This window comes from Stereum hirsutum, assembly GCF_000264905.1.
Source record: "Stereum hirsutum FP-91666 SS1 unplaced genomic scaffold STEHIscaffold_1, whole genome shotgun sequence".
Classification (NCBI taxonomy): domain Eukaryota; kingdom Fungi; phylum Basidiomycota; class Agaricomycetes; order Russulales; family Stereaceae; genus Stereum; species Stereum hirsutum.
This window is the reverse complement of record NW_006763131.1, coordinates 3,630,610-3,646,848: the sequence shown is the minus strand read 5'-3', so window position 1 is coordinate 3,646,848 and position 16,239 is coordinate 3,630,610. Positions and strand designations below refer to the sequence as shown.

The window sequence follows — 16,239 nt, the reverse complement described above, 5'->3', positions numbered from 1 at the left end:
ATCTCCGGGCCGCCGTTCTTTGTTTGAACATGACCGATTGACCGCTGCGTCAACAAGTCCTTGCGAGATCAGCTTAAAATGGACGTTGTTTTGAGAGCTTTCATCGATGAAATCGCAAACCCGCCCTGGTTTTCAACATGTCGACATTGCCTGGCATATTTCCTTCTAGGCATGTCACAACTCTTGTTGGTGGTAGGCCCCAAAGGTCTTGGGCACAATCCAGCTCCTCAGGCAGCTGGACATCAGTCGTACAACGAGACTTCGCTACCTCGTGCTACGTCCTTTCAGCACCCGAAATTACGGCGTCTATTCCAGCACCATCACATGCGCTCCTTCCCAACACTTAAATACCTCGAGACGCGACCGAATTATCACCGTCGCATCTGGTGTACCCCTTCCTGCTCCTTACGCCTCTCTTCGTGGACATAGTAAAGATGTTGTCGATTCTGCTTGCACTGAGTCTTCTGCAGTTGTCCTCGGTTTACGCGTGGACGACCTACGTCGTGCCACACACCGATGGAACCGACGACTCTGTCGCCCTTCAGGCTGCATTGGCCTCCACGAACTACACGTCAAATGCGACCATCTTATTTCAGAAGGATGTTTATTATAACATTTTCAGCCCTATCACGTTCTCAGAGTTGACGAATGTGGAGGTAAGTGTTCAAGGAAACTTGTCGTATCCAACGAATATCTCTGCTGTACAAGGTGTGTGGACGTGATTTCTCCAGGCCTGCTACTGACGTGAGGTCCGTAATACGATTTGGTGATTGTCTGTAGCCGCTGTTACATCCTCTGTGCGTACCTTCCTAGGGTATTTAGGTTTGAGCTGACTAGTCTGACGTGCAGAGCTATGGCGGAGCTTGGTATATTGCTTCCCATCTTCATGCTTGGCGACCAGTTGACGAGGTGTCCCATTTTCAAGGTTCACCTTTAAAGGCGGCAGCAACGTTACTCTGCGAGGCTCTACCGACCCATCATGGGGCTGGGTGGACGCGCACGGGCAAGCGGTAAGTCGCCATCTTCACTTGTTCTCTTTTCACGTTCACTAAGACTTACATACACAGTGGTGGGATGCTGTCGAAGAAACGAATCGTCCTCACGGCTTTGCATTCAGCAAGATCACTAACGGCCTGATCACGGATATGAAAATTTGGAAGGTTAGTCTTGACACCCACGGGCTCATGGTCCTCTCGCTAAAGTACTATCTCTGGTGATGTTTTAGCCCATTGGCTGGAATTTCGCTACCAGTGGCTCGTCGAATGTCGTCATCTCGAACAACAAGATCTTGGCTGCGTCAGACACGGTCTGTATTTCCCAGGCATCGGCTTTGTATGCTGGAAACTTGGTGCCATACTCTGCAAACTGACTTATACGTGGGCTGTGTAGTCATCTTTCCCATTCAATACGTGAGTCTTTATCCATTGCATGCGTCTCAGCTGCTTACACTCTTCAACTTTGCCTTCGATAGAGACGGTATGCCGATTTCTGCCCCTGTACTCTATATGTGGAGTGTGAGAACCTGCCCCTCTAGGATTCTCTGCGGGCGGAACGAACCTCACCTTTGAGAATAACCACGTCGTCAACGGAGACGATTGCCTCACCGTCGGAAACGGCGCGACCAACATCGTCTTCAAGTAAGCCCTCTGCGTCCTCGTCTCATTTTCTAGAGAACCTGCTCACGCGACCTCTATCTTTCTCAGGGACTCCTACTGTGAAAATGGGCACGGGCTCTCCATAGGCTCACTCGGGGAAGGCGGCGACGTAGCGGATGTTGAGAATATATGGTGCATTTTCGATGAGTGGTTAGATGTATAGCCTATTCGCATGGTCTCACTGTTCTCTTTGTGCACCTGCGCGCAGGATCGAGAATATCGTCGTGGTACGTTTAACTGCTCCTCGTTATATTACTTCGTGAGCACTGAAGGGGATGCTCGCAGAACAACTCGCTCTATGCTGCTCGGTTCAAGAGCTGGACGGGAGGAAACGGTCTCGCTCGAAAGTTAGTGGCCTACCTCCTTGGAGTCGTCGATATGGAACGAAGACATAAATCTTGCTGACCGCATATGCTCCGTTTGTTTTGGTAGCATCACCTGGAAGAACATCGCATTCGAGAACGTGATGTTCCCCGTGCGTGCTTTTTCCCCCAGATGTATCCTCATATACTCATAATACGGTCTCTTTCGGGCCATTCTTGTTTCCAGATCTATATTACTCAGAAGTAAGTCTAAGTTTTCCTTTCACTCTTCAACCGAGGATAAGTGACTCATCTCATCATATCAACCGCTCCAAGTTATTGGGACCAAGACGTATGCACCCCAATTATCACCCAGACCTCTGTCGCGCGGACTTCACATTAACGAGGTCGGACCATAGGACGGACCCAAGCCAAACTCGACCAGCGTTAATAACACCCACGTCCAGGATTTCCTCTTCCAGAACTTCTCTGGTACCATCCAAGAGTGAGTCCATCCATTCCATTCCATACACAGCCTCGCCACAGCTCATCTTAACTTTTGGCGTCGTCGACAGCACGCCAGGACACGTCGAAGGCTCTTGTATAACCGATCCCTGTTGGTACGTCCAACACAACTATCATGTCCCCACGAGGGCCCGAGTCCTGAAAGTGGTCCACACAAACTATTCTCACAGGTACGCAGTGACAAACGCCACAGGCAAAGAAGTCGCCATATTCGACTTGTACCCCGACACCGGTACGTGTCCTCCCCCTATCTCACCATCCCGTCGACCCTTTTCTCTTGTCCTTTTCTGACCACGACCAACATATGTCCTGTTACTTACCTTTGTTTGTATTAGCCACGAATATCGTCGCGAAAGACATTGCCGCCACTACATTGACGGGTTCACCTGTCACCGCCATGTGCAATTCGTCCACGGTACGTACATACGCCTTCTTTCTTGTCCGCTCGTCTGGTAGGACTGATTGTATCTCGTTTGCGTAGATTTCGACAGACGTCGGATTCAAGTGCTGGGATGGGCTCTTCATCCCTACGAAGGCGGGTCTCTGAGACTTCTTGGAGGGCTAGCATTTGTAACTGAGATACAAGGAGCATGATGGTTGGACGAAAAATGTATGGCGTCGTTGCTGATGTCCACCGTCATAACATGACCGAAAGAAGTAGAACAAAAGCAAAGCACTCCAAAACGGGTTCCCTCTCGAGTCCTAGCAAGGTACGGCGGGGATGTAGCGCTGAAATTGATTACCACCATAGCCTTTCACTCCAAAAGATTGTTTCACTAAACAGGTTGTGCTTTCAACGAACGTTCGCACGATACGACGATAGTTTTGTCAACGATAGATCATATATAACACATACATCATACAGAGGAAGGCATGGCCAAGAAATCAGAAACAATCACGAGTGGGGGTGCGACATAGTACGATAGAAGGTAGAGACGATGGATAACAACCGGTGGGCAAGAAGAGCTGTCACTCTTTAAGACCTCTCGCCACGGAGACGCCTGGCAAGCGCGAGATCCTTGGGTTGGCTGTAAAGGGATGGCGTCAGACATTACCGAAAAGGGTAGCAGACGTAGACGTACATCGTGACACGCTTGGCGTGGATGGCAGCCAAGTTGGTGTCCTCGAAGAGGGAGACGAGGTAGGCCTCGGCGGCCTCCTGGAGGGCCATCACGGCAGAGGACTGGAAGCGCAAGTCGGTCTAGACCCAGCAAGGCAATAGAGACGTGTCTGTCAGCACCGCAACATACACACAGCTTATAGTCATAACAGACCTTGAAGTCCTGAGCGATTTCACGGACGAGACGCTGGAAGGGGAGCTTCCTGATGAGGAGCTCGGTGGACTTCTGGTACCTCCTGATCTCACGGAGGGCGACGGTACCAGGGCGGAACCTATGGGGCTTCTTGACACCACCAGTGGTGGCCTACAATACGGACACGCGTGGACCATCAGGAGTTGAAGTTGAGTTAGCGGTTCAAGACAAAAGACAATGTTGAACAACGCACAGCTTGCGCAGTCTTCCTCGCGGCCTTGGTCGCGAGCTGCTTACGGGGAGCCTTTCCTATAGAAAGAGACGGGTAGGTTATTAGACAAGAGAAAGGGCGGCGGGACGAAAGCGGTAAATCGGCAGCGTGGGTACTCGCCTCCGGTGGACTTGCGGGCGGTTTGCTAGGAGACAACGTGTGAGACGACGGCAACAACAACGACGATGAATAGGAGGGGAATATACCTTAGTACGGGCCATTGGACGATGTAGAGTGTGGTTGGGTAGAAATATGGGGGTGACTTGCTGGGCGGGCGGGGTCGGGGGAGTTGATGGTGGTGGTTGAGAGGGAAGAGAGGGGAGTGATGACGGGGCGATGAGGTCGCAACTTCGCGCTCCGACAATAAGTTCCCACGCACAGAGTCAACGAAAAACGCAAGAGATTGCGCACGGACGCGTCTGGAATTGGGCATTTGCGCTCGGAACTTCTGCTCGTCTTTTGTTCCTTCCCTCTTTTGTCCTCTTTTCTCCCTTATGTCGCTTCATCGCGATAACAAAGGTCGATAATTGCATTGTGCATATTATTTATGTAATTTCTACATGCCCACTTTCCAGGGAAGTTGTTGAGCTTTGGGGCAGAAGATCTTCCGCACGAATAAAGTGCTCAGTTCTGAGCCAATCTCTCGGTCCAGACGCTTTTTACCGAAGTCGCGCGAGGAACTTTGCCTCGATATTCGCTTTGGCCTCACCCATACCCTCTGGCTGCCTCGCATGCAATTCGTGGGCAAGTGTCATGAATTGGTGCCCGACCTGATGTATCCTCTCTGTCTGTGCCTTCTTGGTTCTCACTAAGGGCTTCCAGGTCTACTCTGGCATAGCTCTGAACTCTACACTGTCGTCGTTCACTTGCCACCGCCGGAGTATGTCATTTACCCACATGTCCGTTTGTACATACAACATAACAGTAGGTATGATTGGATGTGGACGAACTAATGTATGAACTGTGGTAACGTGCAGTCGTGGATGCTTGATCCATCACGCGTCATGGTCGTATTTGCCTTCCACTGGCATCCACTCAAATGTCGTCGGTTTCAAACAAATTGGGGTAATCTTCACAAACGACTTGTGCTGGCATCTCGAGCTTTTAAAGGATCATCTTCAGCCTCAGCCGCCGCTACTGCTTGTAGGCTTAAGGACCACACTGAGTCTCTCTCCCTAGGTGCACTGCATACTCTCGAAGTCATCCTTCTGTGGTTATCCTTAGATTCTAGGTGGCGTATACATCTACTAGGTCCATCGACTATGCGCCGGCGTAAACAACTTCCTCAACTTTCCCGCCCAACCTTTACTCTTCTCATCTCTCCTCAATGCCTCCCGCGACCCATCAATCACGATTAACCTCCCCTCCTCATCCCTCTGCGCGAGCTCGTCGAAAAGCTTGATCATGAACCCAAACGCCGTCTTGCTCATGTAGATCGGAAAGTGTGTCGTTGCATCGTCGATCTGTCCACTCAGATTGGGGTACGAGCCCGGATATTCGTGGAGCGAGGGTATCGGGACGATCACGACACGCAGACGACGCCAGAAGGATGCGATGTGGGTCCTGGACTTGTAGCCCTGGGCTTTGAGTGATAGCTGCCGTCGCCTCTCCCTCGCATTTTCACTATCTGTCTCGTCTGCCAGCTGAACGATGGACGACCTCGAGATGGAGTTCGAGGTGCCGATCCGGAAGTCTGCCAAGGATGGAGCGATTCCCGGAAGCGTAGGGTATGGCTCTTCCGGGCGCGGGGAAGGGTGCTCTCGAGCGATCCCACTCTCGCAATATATCGTCCTACTGATAAACTCCACGATCCCAGCGTACCAAAACATCCCCTCGACATGGAACACATCGAGGTGTGGCGCGATCCAAGGCAGAGCGTCGAACAGATTGGCCCGGTACCACTCCATATCGGTGCTCTCCGTGAAATGGACGTGAAGTCGTCTCAACGAGGGCAGCGGTGCCGAGAATCCTTCGCTCTTGTTATCCGGTCTGGAAGTTGGGAATGACTCGAGGTTCGTGAGCGAGAGTTCGACGAGGGCGGGGAGGCACCCGGGGACGAGATTGTGTGCGAATCGACTGAAGTACGATTTGTCGATGGTCAGGGAGACGAGCGTCGGAGCCGCAGTGTGTAGGATGCGCTCGAATGCCAGGGAGAGCTTGAGGGCGTCAGAGGGGCCATAGACGTGACTGGGATCCGGATGCCGGTCAGTGAGGGCAAGATGGCGGAATCTAGGAGGATTGGGTGGGTGGAACGGAAATGTAACTAGGAATTCGCGCTCGAGGACGTCAGAGAGCAGTTCGGCGCCTTGTGGATCTTTGATGTCTATGGATAGAAATCGCAGATGCTTTGACGTTGAGTGGAAGTACCGAGAGACGAGTGCTAGTGAGCGATACGTCTTTCCACCGTCGTCAGAACACGCATGGGCGAAAATGAGGGCCCACAGTTCGACTGGGCAGCGATTCATGGTGAGGATCGACCACTTGAAGCTTTGAGTTGGAGCAAAGGTTGACGTTTCACCAATAAAGTAGGAATGGGAGTGGTCCAACACCGATAACTACCAAGATATTGCATCTCAGGCTGCTAGTCTGAAACCATAACGCATACGGTTTCAGCCACGATCCAGCGGTCTTGCATTTGGGCACCAATGCCCCAGAACAGAATGGGGTGGGTGATGGTGAATGTCGAGGGAAGATAGTATATTGACGACCATATATTGAAGAGTGAGCACAGGGTTTGTTGGACAAGATGACGGTGCTACTCCAGGAAGCCATGGATTAATGCGATGAAATGTAGCTCACCAGTTCCAGTGCCACACCCGCGGTGTGGCGCTGGCCACTCGCCGAACCATAACTCCCTCCACACGTACCTTCCTTCATTTATGCTTTCAGCTGAACTTGAAATGGAAAAAAAATCAACTGAATTGCATCTCGTGTACCATGATAGTATACAGTGACTTGCTAGAACGTGTACGTATACCCGAGCAACTTGAAAAACACTACCCCTAACTTGCAACATCGTCAACACAAAGCAAAGCATTACGACCGATAACAACAAATAACGAGTATACGCCAGGGAAAAACAAAAACAAAAAACAACACCGGAGATACCAAAAGAGGGAGTGAAAAATGATGGAGGGTACGACTACGTATGTGGTGTGTGCGTGTGTGCGTGTATGCTGATGGTGTGTCATTAAGCAGAAAGCAAAAAAGGAGGAAGAGAGGGGCACTGTTACGTATGCAGTGTGATGATAATGGGGCATTAAAAACATGAAGAGACGTAAAACATTGAGAATAGAGCTTGAGTCTACGAGTCGGACAACTCCAAACGGGACGTCGACAGATTTCGTAGCGATGGGAACGTGAACGACCTGACACTAGCGTATTTCCGTCAGGTCGAGCGGGTATTATGAGGGGGAGGTGGGAGAGGTGGGACCGGCGGATGCTTTAGATCGTCGGCGTTGTGAAGGCGCGTGTGGTTTCGTACGCGATGGCGTATTTTGTGTAGATGGGGCGGGAGGGGGTGGTCGGTCCCATTCCTCGAGAAGCTGACAAGCAACATCGGGCTCTAACTCGGTCCCGTCTCGAGAAACCTTGACCTGTCGACCATGGTTCCAGGGATTGCGGAGATGGCGTGTGCGTAGGAACGGGAGTCTGTCCGTCCGGACCCACTCAACCATAAACGGTGTGCCGAGGGCTTTCGCTTCTGTGGAAGGAGAAACTTCATCTGCCTCCTCGCCTGGCTCCCTGATACTCTCTGTGATGCCTTCGAGGTTCACGGCGGGTATCAGCGTAGGGGCCCAATCGGTAACTGGGTGAGCGTCCGCAGAGGGCCCCTGCTGGCGCGGTGGCCCAAGCTGGGGTGGCGCTGACATGATGCTCATGTATGACGGTGGTTGAGAAGTATCCCCGGGATGAGATCGTGCGTTGTCCTGGTCGGAATGCTCTTCCTCATCAACGACTTCCGGTGATTCGGCCCTGAATCGGGCTGTTGGGAGTAAATTGGTGGTCTGTGCTGTCTGCTCGGGGGCGGCTCCGTCGATAATGGGCTGTGATGACAGTAGTGACGCTGATCCAATGGGCCCTGCCATTCTGTGGTCGCTCTGAGCAAGAGAACGGCTTTGAACTCGAGATATCACATACCTGGCATAACCATAAAACTCTCCACTTTTGTTGACGCCGAAGATGATGTAAACTGAGTGACTGGTACGATATGCGCGGTTCAGGATATCCTCATTGTGCGGCTGAGTGGTCCAAAAGCCGGTTCGCACGCTCTCGTCGAGGTCACTCGGAGGAAAAAAAACCGAAATCAATATACTTGTAAAGATTGATTGATACTTGGCAAAACTTACCTGACTCAGCGATTTTAGGATAAAGAAACGCCGAGGAAAATGTCTTGACAGTAAACTCGAGGTTGTGCTCCCAAACGAGTCTTCCGACAAGACATTGCCTTGTTTGCGTGCATCAACATCTACGGCCCGCGAGGAGAGGAAGCGTAGCTGCGTAGCGATATCGTCGACAGTGACGGGCCGCGAAATTGGCAGGGCTGGCTTAGAACTGTTTCCGGCGACGGCAGCCGTCGTCTCATCCGTCCTGAGCTGTCGTTCGCGTAGCCACTTCACGTGTATGTTCGACTGACGCTGCCCATTTACTCCCGCATGGTCATCGTCGTCTTGCTTCCGAACGCGACATACCAAGCGAGGACCACGTGAATCGCCTTCGCGCAATCGTCGACCATTGAATGTCGTCGCGGCGGACTCGAGCTGTGACTGCGATTCAAAATTAACAAACGCGCAGTTGGAACGTCCGATGAGGAAGACAGAAGTGACGCCCCCCGAAATCGGGCTCAGTGTCGAAGGCGAAGTTTCCCTGTTGTCCGACGGCGTATTACGGTGCGGTTGATTGAAGAAGAGGGAAAGTTCTTCGTTTGTGGCGTCTGCCGGGACATTTCCTACCCACATGGCCCACTGAGAGCGTGTCACTGGTGCTGGAGAGTGAGTAGATGAGGTATGACTCTGCGACCGAGCAAGAGAAGGCCGTGTGGAAGGTTCGGAACGGGTGAGAGGTGAGAGTGGGGGAGGTTGAGGCGTCGTCTGCATGTTTACGGCGGGCTGGACCATGCTCGGTTGAGGCTGGCTAATTCGTCGCGTCGGTATCGCGTGCTGCGGAGAAGAGGGCGGAAGAGATGCATGGGAATGCATCGCTACAGGCCTCAACTCTGTCTCTCGAGTAGGACCATACGAAGTCCTGTACAAGTCCTCCGCGGACGCATGGAAACTCGAACCTGAGGTCGGTGAAGCATTTGTATCGGAAGGAAACTGCCACCACGTACCCGACTGTGACTCTCCAAAGGAGCCATGTCCACCGGCGGCAACGTTCGTGGGGAAATGAGGTTGCGGGGAGGTGAACATGTATGGTCCGGGTACTGACGGCCCATTGACGTTCATGGGTGGGCCAAAAGCTTGACCCCAATTATTCGTAGTCGGCATGGGCGCGAAATGAGAGTAGACAGTGTTATGTGCAGGATTCCCAGGCGGGGCCCACGCGTGGTGATGGTAGGGTAGTGTCTGCATAGCGGGCAATGGCTGGGCTGCAGGCACAGAATAAGTACTGAATGAGTTTGTGCGGACGGGATGATGGACGAGCTGTAGCGGAGGGTATACGGGCATGGGAGGGGGGTAAATCAGCATGGGCTGGGCCGGAGAGGCGGTCGTGTAGGGCCCAACGAAGGGTGGACTCGTGGCATCTGAATCAGAGCGACCTGGCTCCCTGGGCGAGAAAGATGGTGGTTCGTGGATGGTCTGCAAAAAGTAGTAAGATCGATGCCAGAAAATCTGCGATGGAAGGCGAACATGAGAATACCGAGGGCTGAAGTTGTAGCTCTGATTCCATTGAGGCTGGTGTGATGAGCCCATTTGCCTGCCTGCATTCGGGACGGAATCAGAGTTTTCTGGAGGCCTGGACGGCTGTCCTCGTTGAGAGTCACCCATGGTCGGGAGCTGCGAACAATATTTTTGAAACGAAATATGGTGGTCTCTGTAAGTAAAATTGCGTTAGTCAATACGAAGAAGTGTGCAAAAGAGAGATACGTACGGTACACAGTCCCTTGAAGAGACGGTAGACGGGGCCCGGGATATAGTGAGTGCAGAGACGAAGGGTGCGTAAAGGAAACAAGCTATTCGACGAGCTTTGTGGTTTTAAAGAAAGAAAGCGCTCCGGGGCGCAAAGAAGATACTAGATCATTCGAGAAACATCACAAGAATTGGCGAATATTGGTGAATCGCGTTGGTGGATGAGCCGGTATTCGCTCGACGCGAAGACGGTTTCTTGTGGCTGTGACTTGGCGTCCCGCCGGCAACATCCCCCCCTTGCCAGATACAATCGGGAACTACGTCATACATGATTCTAGCCCTTTCCCGCTCTTTCCAACTTGCGTGGTGTGGAGTGCCACAGCCATTTCTCCCCCTAATGTAGATACTGCATGGACTATTAGACCGTATCTGCAACGCAAAATATGAACGATGGTCCGAAAATATCAGTCTTTGTCCCGAAAATTCGAGAGTTTGGAGAACAGGTGTGGAGCGAAGGCCCCAAATTGAAATGGTGATCCGAGCGCGCGAGAGCCAATCACAACGCCCAGACGGTGCTTTTCCGGCTTCCGACGACCTTTGAACGTTCTCGAGCCTTTGTTATTTTCAAGTCCTTCCAGCTGTTTTCAGAATCGTAGTCGTACCCGCGTTTTCGTTCGATGGAGCGGTCGGAGCTTTCTGGCGCAACCAGCTACCGTTTCAGGACGCAAGCACCAATTCCTACGAAGGGCCACACCTGCCCTCATAACATCAACATAGGCATTACTATTCCACCTCAAAATATCAGGTAGGCAGTTTTTATGAGACATATATCTTGCATGAGGTTCTGGAGTTTTCTTGGAGACATGTTCATCGGGACTAATGCTCTGAGGGGTTGCTGAGGCATACGAGAGTGCTGTGGCCCAGCCTGTGGCGAGCCCGTTGGAAGCCCCGGCCGAGTGGGGCCAAGCTCCGTCGACGAAAATCCTGGATGCGACTACAATTCTGAAAACAGCTATCAAGCTTTCCTAACATCACGAGGCCACCTTAAAACCGACGATCGTGTCCTTCCCCATAACCTCAGTTGCCACATATCGCATACCCGGAACACGAGACAAGCCCTCCCCATAGCCTACCCCATCTCGACCAATGAACCCAGGAGCGGTAGTCACGACCAGAGTGTCAATAATGCCCGACTCCACCGTCGAGGACAGGAACGACTGAATGATCCTCGCGCCGCCTTCAACCATGACAGACTTGATGTCTTCAGCACGCAGCGCCTTCAGAACGGCGGAGAGGTCAAGATCAGTACTTGTCGACGGAAGATCAGGATCTGCAAATCATTGATATCGTCAATGTCAAACAGAGTCACCGAGAAAGGAGACGCAGTAGCGTACGAAGGATGGGTTGTTCGATTAGGATCACTTTTGCGCCAGCAGCCTCAAGGGTCTCTTTTCGCGCCTCCCACTCCTTTGCGCTATCTTCATCGCCTTCGCTTGCCCAGAAGCCATCTGCCTTAGATGGACGAGCAGCTACTATCCACGGTGCCACACCGGCGCCTTTGGAAGCATTGGCGATTAGCTTACACTTCTTCGAAAGACGAAGGGCTGGATCCAAAACGATTGGACGCGGGTGATGATAGTGCTGAAGATGGGTATTCTGAGGTGGGAATGGTAGGTGGCGAACTGACAACGAGAAATGTTCAAGACTATTAAATATGTTATGAGCTGATAACAACCTACCGTTCAGTTGAGGATTGTCGTTCGTAGCGGTACCAACCCCGATCAAAATACCGTCATGCATAGTACGCATCCTTTCTTCCAGTTAACAGGTCATCAATGCCTTGATCGAGATAAAGATATCAAGACCGAACTACCGACTCACCAATGGGTCATCTTCATACTTTCATCGCCGCTGATCATAAGCTGCACCCCACCCCTGCCAGCGATCTTCGCATCGAGAGATTGGGCAAAAGTGAGAGTAACATAGGGTCGCTCTGGGTCAGGAGAAATAAGTGGAAGTGCTTCCGTTCCGGGCTTCGCTGTAGAGGGCAAGGTTCCCAAAACGGTGCTCAGAAATTCAGGCGGGCCTGGGATAACTTCTTCCTTGGTTTCTGTCGGCAAAGATGCCACCGCAAGTTGTTCTACAAGGCAGGAGTCGTTGCTTCAATCGATGAATGGTGCGAGTTGCAAACGATGACTCTCACTTGCCTTCGAGGAGGCGTTGCAGCTGGTCCATGTTTCGTAGTCAATTTATCAAGGCTCGTGAAGGATTTCGAACACAAAAGAAGTCTATCCCGACACGTAAACGGACAGGAAGAGGATGGTTTGTTGATTCTTGGAAGTCTGTTGAATGGGATCAGGGTTTCCCAAACGTTACTTACATTACATTACCGCCGCGTAATGTAATCTAATAGTATTCCCTCGAAATCATGCGCGTTGAGATCCGGAAATGTATTGTAATGTATTCCCCCTGTATTGCGCCCAATTCGTAAGTAATTGTAAGTAATGGTATGAAATCTCTTGCGTGCACGTGCATCATATCTTTTTGGTTCAGCAACTCACTCGCATCAATGCTGAATGATACAAGTGCTGCAGCATTGCAAGTGATATACACATGATTTTCCCGTGTCCTTACAGTGTTGAGTCGAACGGCAGGTAGAACAGCAAAAATGTGGCGAAAAGCAGGCTACGGGCACTCATCCCCAAAAGGTGAATGTGGCGGCAATCGAACAGTCGGGGCCTAAGTATCCGGAGCTTCCACCTGACCCAAAAATGTCTTTGGTGCGTACGGATCATACAAATGAATAGTATTGAATAGTAATCATTTCGCACCTCGACTGTAATCGAAAGTAATTGTAACGAAATAGATCCTAGAAGCGCAGCCGCCGTAACTGTAAGTAATCGTAAGTAATCGTAAGTATTTCTAAGTAATACCTCGTAATTGTAATGTTTGTCCCTCCCATTATGGGATGCGTCGCGGCGGTGAGTCCGACACGTGACACAGCGGACGAGCGTGTATTAGCGGAACATGCCGCTTGTCGTTCCTCTCTCTTCTCAACCGCCATCATCTCTACAGCCCTCCGCCCCCTCCCATCACTACAACAATATCAACAATGTCTGGACGCGGAAAAGGTGGAAAGGTCAGTGCATTACATACTGTTTTGAACATCATCGCGTTCGGCGGTATGACCTGAAGGTCATATTCGTGTCGAGAGGGGGGCCAAATGCTGACTCCTTTTGTCCTCTCTTCTAGGGATTGGGTAAGGGCGGTGCTAAGCGTCACCGCAAGATCTTGCGTGACAACATCCAGGGTATCACCAAGCCCGTGCGTTATATCGCATTTCTATCACCCTTTTATGCATCACTTACATATAGCTCGTCAATCCACTCTCAACAGGCTATCCGTCGTCTTGCGCGTCGTGGTGGTGTCAAGCGTATCTCTGGCTTGATCTACGAAGAGACCCGTGGTGTCTTGAAGATTTTCCTCGAGAACGTCATCCGTGACTCTGTCACCTACACCGAGCACGCTAAGCGGTACGCTGTTTCCCTTCTGTGTTTGTGGTCGTAGCTTGAGTTGCTGATGTGGCGCTATGTGTTCTCAGCAAAACCGTCACGGCTCTTGACGTCGTCTATGCGTTGAAGCGCTCCGGTCGCACGCTCTACGGTTTCGGCGCTTGATTGCACCCTACCCATCCTATCCACCCGGCCTTCACCTTTTTTTTCCTTTTGTATCGCCTATGTCTTGATATGCCAGGTTCTGATCCGACTCCTTTGTATGATACCATGATAGTGAATATGATCTATGCAGCTTCTAGCGCGTTCGTGATCGTCCAAGAAGTTTCGTTCGCTCTAAATGGTAAAATGGATCGGCATGGTTATTGAGGTGAGTAAGGGTGGGTAGTGCGTATCAAAGTCGCAGAATGTCAAGGTATGTGGCTTGTTCAACTGTACAATGTTAGGTATTCACAGGTAGAGTGTATGTAATATGGAATCGGTGTCACTGGCCTATGGGGAGGGTACCTCTTGACCATCAATCTTATAGATGCGCCCCGCTTTCATCACGAAGTCAATACTGCCCCTATCCACAGCCTTCTCAAAGTCCTTCTCCAGATCGCCCTTCGTGGCCACGATATCAGCCGCCCACCCCTTCTTCAATACTCCAAACGGCACCTCATTGTCCCCCACGGCCGTCGCAGTCTCGCCCATCCGCGCCATATTCGCTAGTCGCCTCGCACCCTCTTCACCCTCCCACGCCATAGACCGCACGCAGCGCCACCCGCCCAACGTCGCCCACCTCAACACTTTCTTCCAATCTGCCCCCAGCCTCACCATCAACTGCATCTCCAGCGCATTCTCTCCATGCGAAAACGCCCCTGTATCCCCTCCACACGCAATATTCTGCAACCCCGACGCCAACGCATTCCTGAACGTCTCGGAGATTCTCTGCCAGCGGTCGAAGTTCTTCTCCCTCAAGCCCGATTTATAGAACACAGCGAGAGTAGGCACCCAGATCGCGTTCGCAAATAGCTCTTTCATCGATCGATGGTCGTACAGATGAGGCTCGTGGACTCCTTTGCGTGGAGGATGGAAGGAGTGTTTGTTGTCGAGGTCCATGCCGTGTTCGAGGGTGTCTGCGCCTTGGGAAAGGACGCTGATAGAGGTTTCTCGGTTGGCGGCGTGGACGGCGACTTTGACGCCGTAGAAGTGAGCTGTCTGGATCATGGCTTCTGTTTCGGGAGCTGAGAAGGTGCGGATGGAGGGTGTTGGGCCGGCGAGGGTTGCGCGGCTGCGAACGCCGTAGTCTGTCATTTCGATTCGAACGGCGAGTCAGACGAGTATCCCTTGGTGTGTTGTTGTTTGCAGTCTGTGGCATAACTCACCTGCGTAGATCTGCAAGCACACTTGTTAGTTCTGCTCCATGACGCCGTTGCAATCAGGGTCACCGCGACATACCTTTATCCAGTCAGCGCCAGCACCAATCTGCCTCCTCACTGCCTTGATGCACTCATCTACACCATCTGCCACCTCAGCACCGGAAACGCCGTCCACTCCTTCCTGATGCACGTGTATTGAGCTCTTGGGTTGGTAGCTCCCGGTGGATGCGATAGCGCGGTCCGCGCAAAAGTAACGTGGGCCTGGGATGAGAGGGTTGGGACCTGAGAGACATTTGCGGAGGGCGATGTCTGCGTCTCCGGCGCCTTCTGTTCCTAGGTCTCTGTAAGATGCAGGTTGAGGAGGGTGGGGATGGGGGTATTCCAATCAGTGTCTTCGCTTATCAACGGTGGGATTGGTATTGGCGAGATGAGCAAGGGGCCGTATGCACAGACTGAAGAGAGAACTGACCTGACGGTTGTGAAACCGGCCATGAGTGTGCGTTTAGCGTGGACTGTGGCCCTCACCGTCCTCTCGACAAGACTTTCTTTGTTTACTTGGTCTTCCCATGAGGTCTCGCCATAGTCATGCAAGAAGACTGCCATAGAACGGCGATCAACACGATATCCATACACCCTGACGCAGCACGCGAATACACAAAAACAGGACTGTCAGGAGCAACTCACAATGTACATGTGCGTCCACAAAACCCGGCAACACCGTCAACTTCCGCAGGTCCACCGTTCTAACTTTTGACACCTCGCCTCGATTCTCTTTATCCTTCCATACTGCTGTCTCTGCCCCGTATTCAGCCTCTTCAAACGTCCTCACGTCAAGCACTAAGCCCAATGTTTCCGAGACAGTAATCACTCTATTCTCCAATAACTCCAGACTCTCCGGGTCGAATAACTTGCCAGCATAGACGCGCGTCACGACGGAGGCCTCGAAAGACTCAGAGCCTTCCGACTTCATCATGTCCGTTAACGCCGTCAGAGTCATAGTATCCAGGTGCTCGGGCTGGGGTTCAGCTCGTGCGAATGCCGCCGTCTGAAACTGGGACGGGGCGCGTGCGGCGACGTGCTCGGGCTCGGAGACGGAGGCGGCTGCATCTGCTTCGGTCGTTGCGGCGGTGAGGATCGTCGTTCTCGTGGTGCCGCGGGGATCTTCATGGACGCCGTAGTCAAGTTGTTCTTGGATCTGCATTCGTGGAACGAGGCGCTATACGCGAGACGCCGCGACGGTGAAGACAGGGTGACTAGAATTAAGCAAAAGTAAGGCGGTGTTGATGAACCGA

At 52.0% G+C, this 16,239-nt stretch overlaps 6 protein-coding genes across 6 annotated transcripts; 2 read left to right on the top strand and 4 right to left on the bottom strand.

Moving 5' to 3' along the window:
- Positions 1-434: 434 nt before the first annotated feature.
- On the top strand, positions 435-4,301 carry STEHIDRAFT_136613 (pectin lyase-like protein; the record flags this gene model as incomplete). The annotated part of the gene is made up of 25 exons (XM_007299105.1): positions 435-708; positions 781-797; positions 850-866; positions 926-1,010; positions 1,068-1,160; positions 1,226-1,306; positions 1,390-1,409; positions 1,472-1,476; positions 1,535-1,637; positions 1,704-1,787; positions 1,864-1,882; positions 1,941-2,002; positions 2,088-2,130; positions 2,205-2,221; positions 2,294-2,309; positions 2,377-2,462; positions 2,533-2,577; positions 2,653-2,714; positions 2,818-2,897; positions 2,964-3,510; positions 3,565-3,683; positions 3,757-3,906; positions 3,989-4,046; positions 4,129-4,151; positions 4,213-4,301. 20 exons carry the CDS (start codon positions 435-437, stop codon positions 3,027-3,029), a joined length of 1,275 nt encoding a protein of 424 aa, XP_007299167.1. The 3' UTR covers positions 3,030-3,510; positions 3,565-3,683; positions 3,757-3,906; positions 3,989-4,046; positions 4,129-4,151; positions 4,213-4,301.
- A 952-nt stretch (positions 4,302-5,253) lies between these two features.
- Positions 5,254-6,471, bottom strand: STEHIDRAFT_107286 (uncharacterized protein; the record flags this gene model as incomplete). The annotated part of the gene is made up of 1 exon (XM_007299104.1): positions 5,254-6,471. One exon carries the CDS (start codon positions 6,469-6,471, stop codon positions 5,254-5,256), a length of 1,218 nt encoding a protein of 405 aa, XP_007299166.1.
- A 674-nt stretch (positions 6,472-7,145) lies between these two features.
- On the bottom strand, positions 7,146-9,799 carry STEHIDRAFT_144161 (uncharacterized protein). Its single transcript, XM_007299103.1, has 3 exons — positions 9,336-9,799; positions 8,147-9,280; positions 7,146-8,095 (listed from the first exon to the last, which is right to left on the bottom strand). The coding sequence occupies exons 2-3, from the start codon at positions 9,202-9,204 to the stop codon at positions 7,411-7,413; spliced, it is 1,743 nt and encodes a 580-aa protein (XP_007299165.1). The 5' UTR covers positions 9,205-9,280; positions 9,336-9,799; the 3' UTR covers positions 7,146-7,410.
- A 1,306-nt stretch (positions 9,800-11,105) lies between these two features.
- STEHIDRAFT_48151 (dihydrofolate reductase) lies at positions 11,106-12,068 on the bottom strand (the record flags this gene model as incomplete). Its single annotated transcript, XM_007298037.1, has 4 exons — positions 11,106-11,404; positions 11,469-11,756; positions 11,814-11,884; positions 11,956-12,068. Coding segments are annotated over 4 exons (771 nt in total), but the record flags the coding sequence as incomplete, so codon positions are not given.
- Positions 12,069-13,128: 1,060 nt separating this feature from the next.
- STEHIDRAFT_117842 (histone-fold-containing protein) lies at positions 13,129-13,883 on the top strand. Its single transcript, XM_007299102.1, has 4 exons — positions 13,129-13,213; positions 13,327-13,398; positions 13,471-13,607; positions 13,676-13,883. Exons 1-4 carry the CDS (start codon positions 13,187-13,189, stop codon positions 13,749-13,751), a joined length of 312 nt encoding a protein of 103 aa, XP_007299164.1. The 5' UTR covers positions 13,129-13,186; the 3' UTR covers positions 13,752-13,883.
- Positions 13,884-14,078: 195 nt separating this feature from the next.
- STEHIDRAFT_127652 (uncharacterized protein) lies at positions 14,079-16,148 on the bottom strand (the record flags this gene model as incomplete). The annotated part of the gene is made up of 4 exons (XM_007299101.1): positions 14,079-14,875; positions 15,023-15,288; positions 15,417-15,543; positions 15,632-16,148. The coding sequence occupies 4 exons, from the start codon at positions 16,146-16,148 to the stop codon at positions 14,079-14,081; spliced, it is 1,707 nt and encodes a 568-aa protein (XP_007299163.1).
- Between the last annotated feature and the right edge of the window lie 91 nt (positions 16,149-16,239).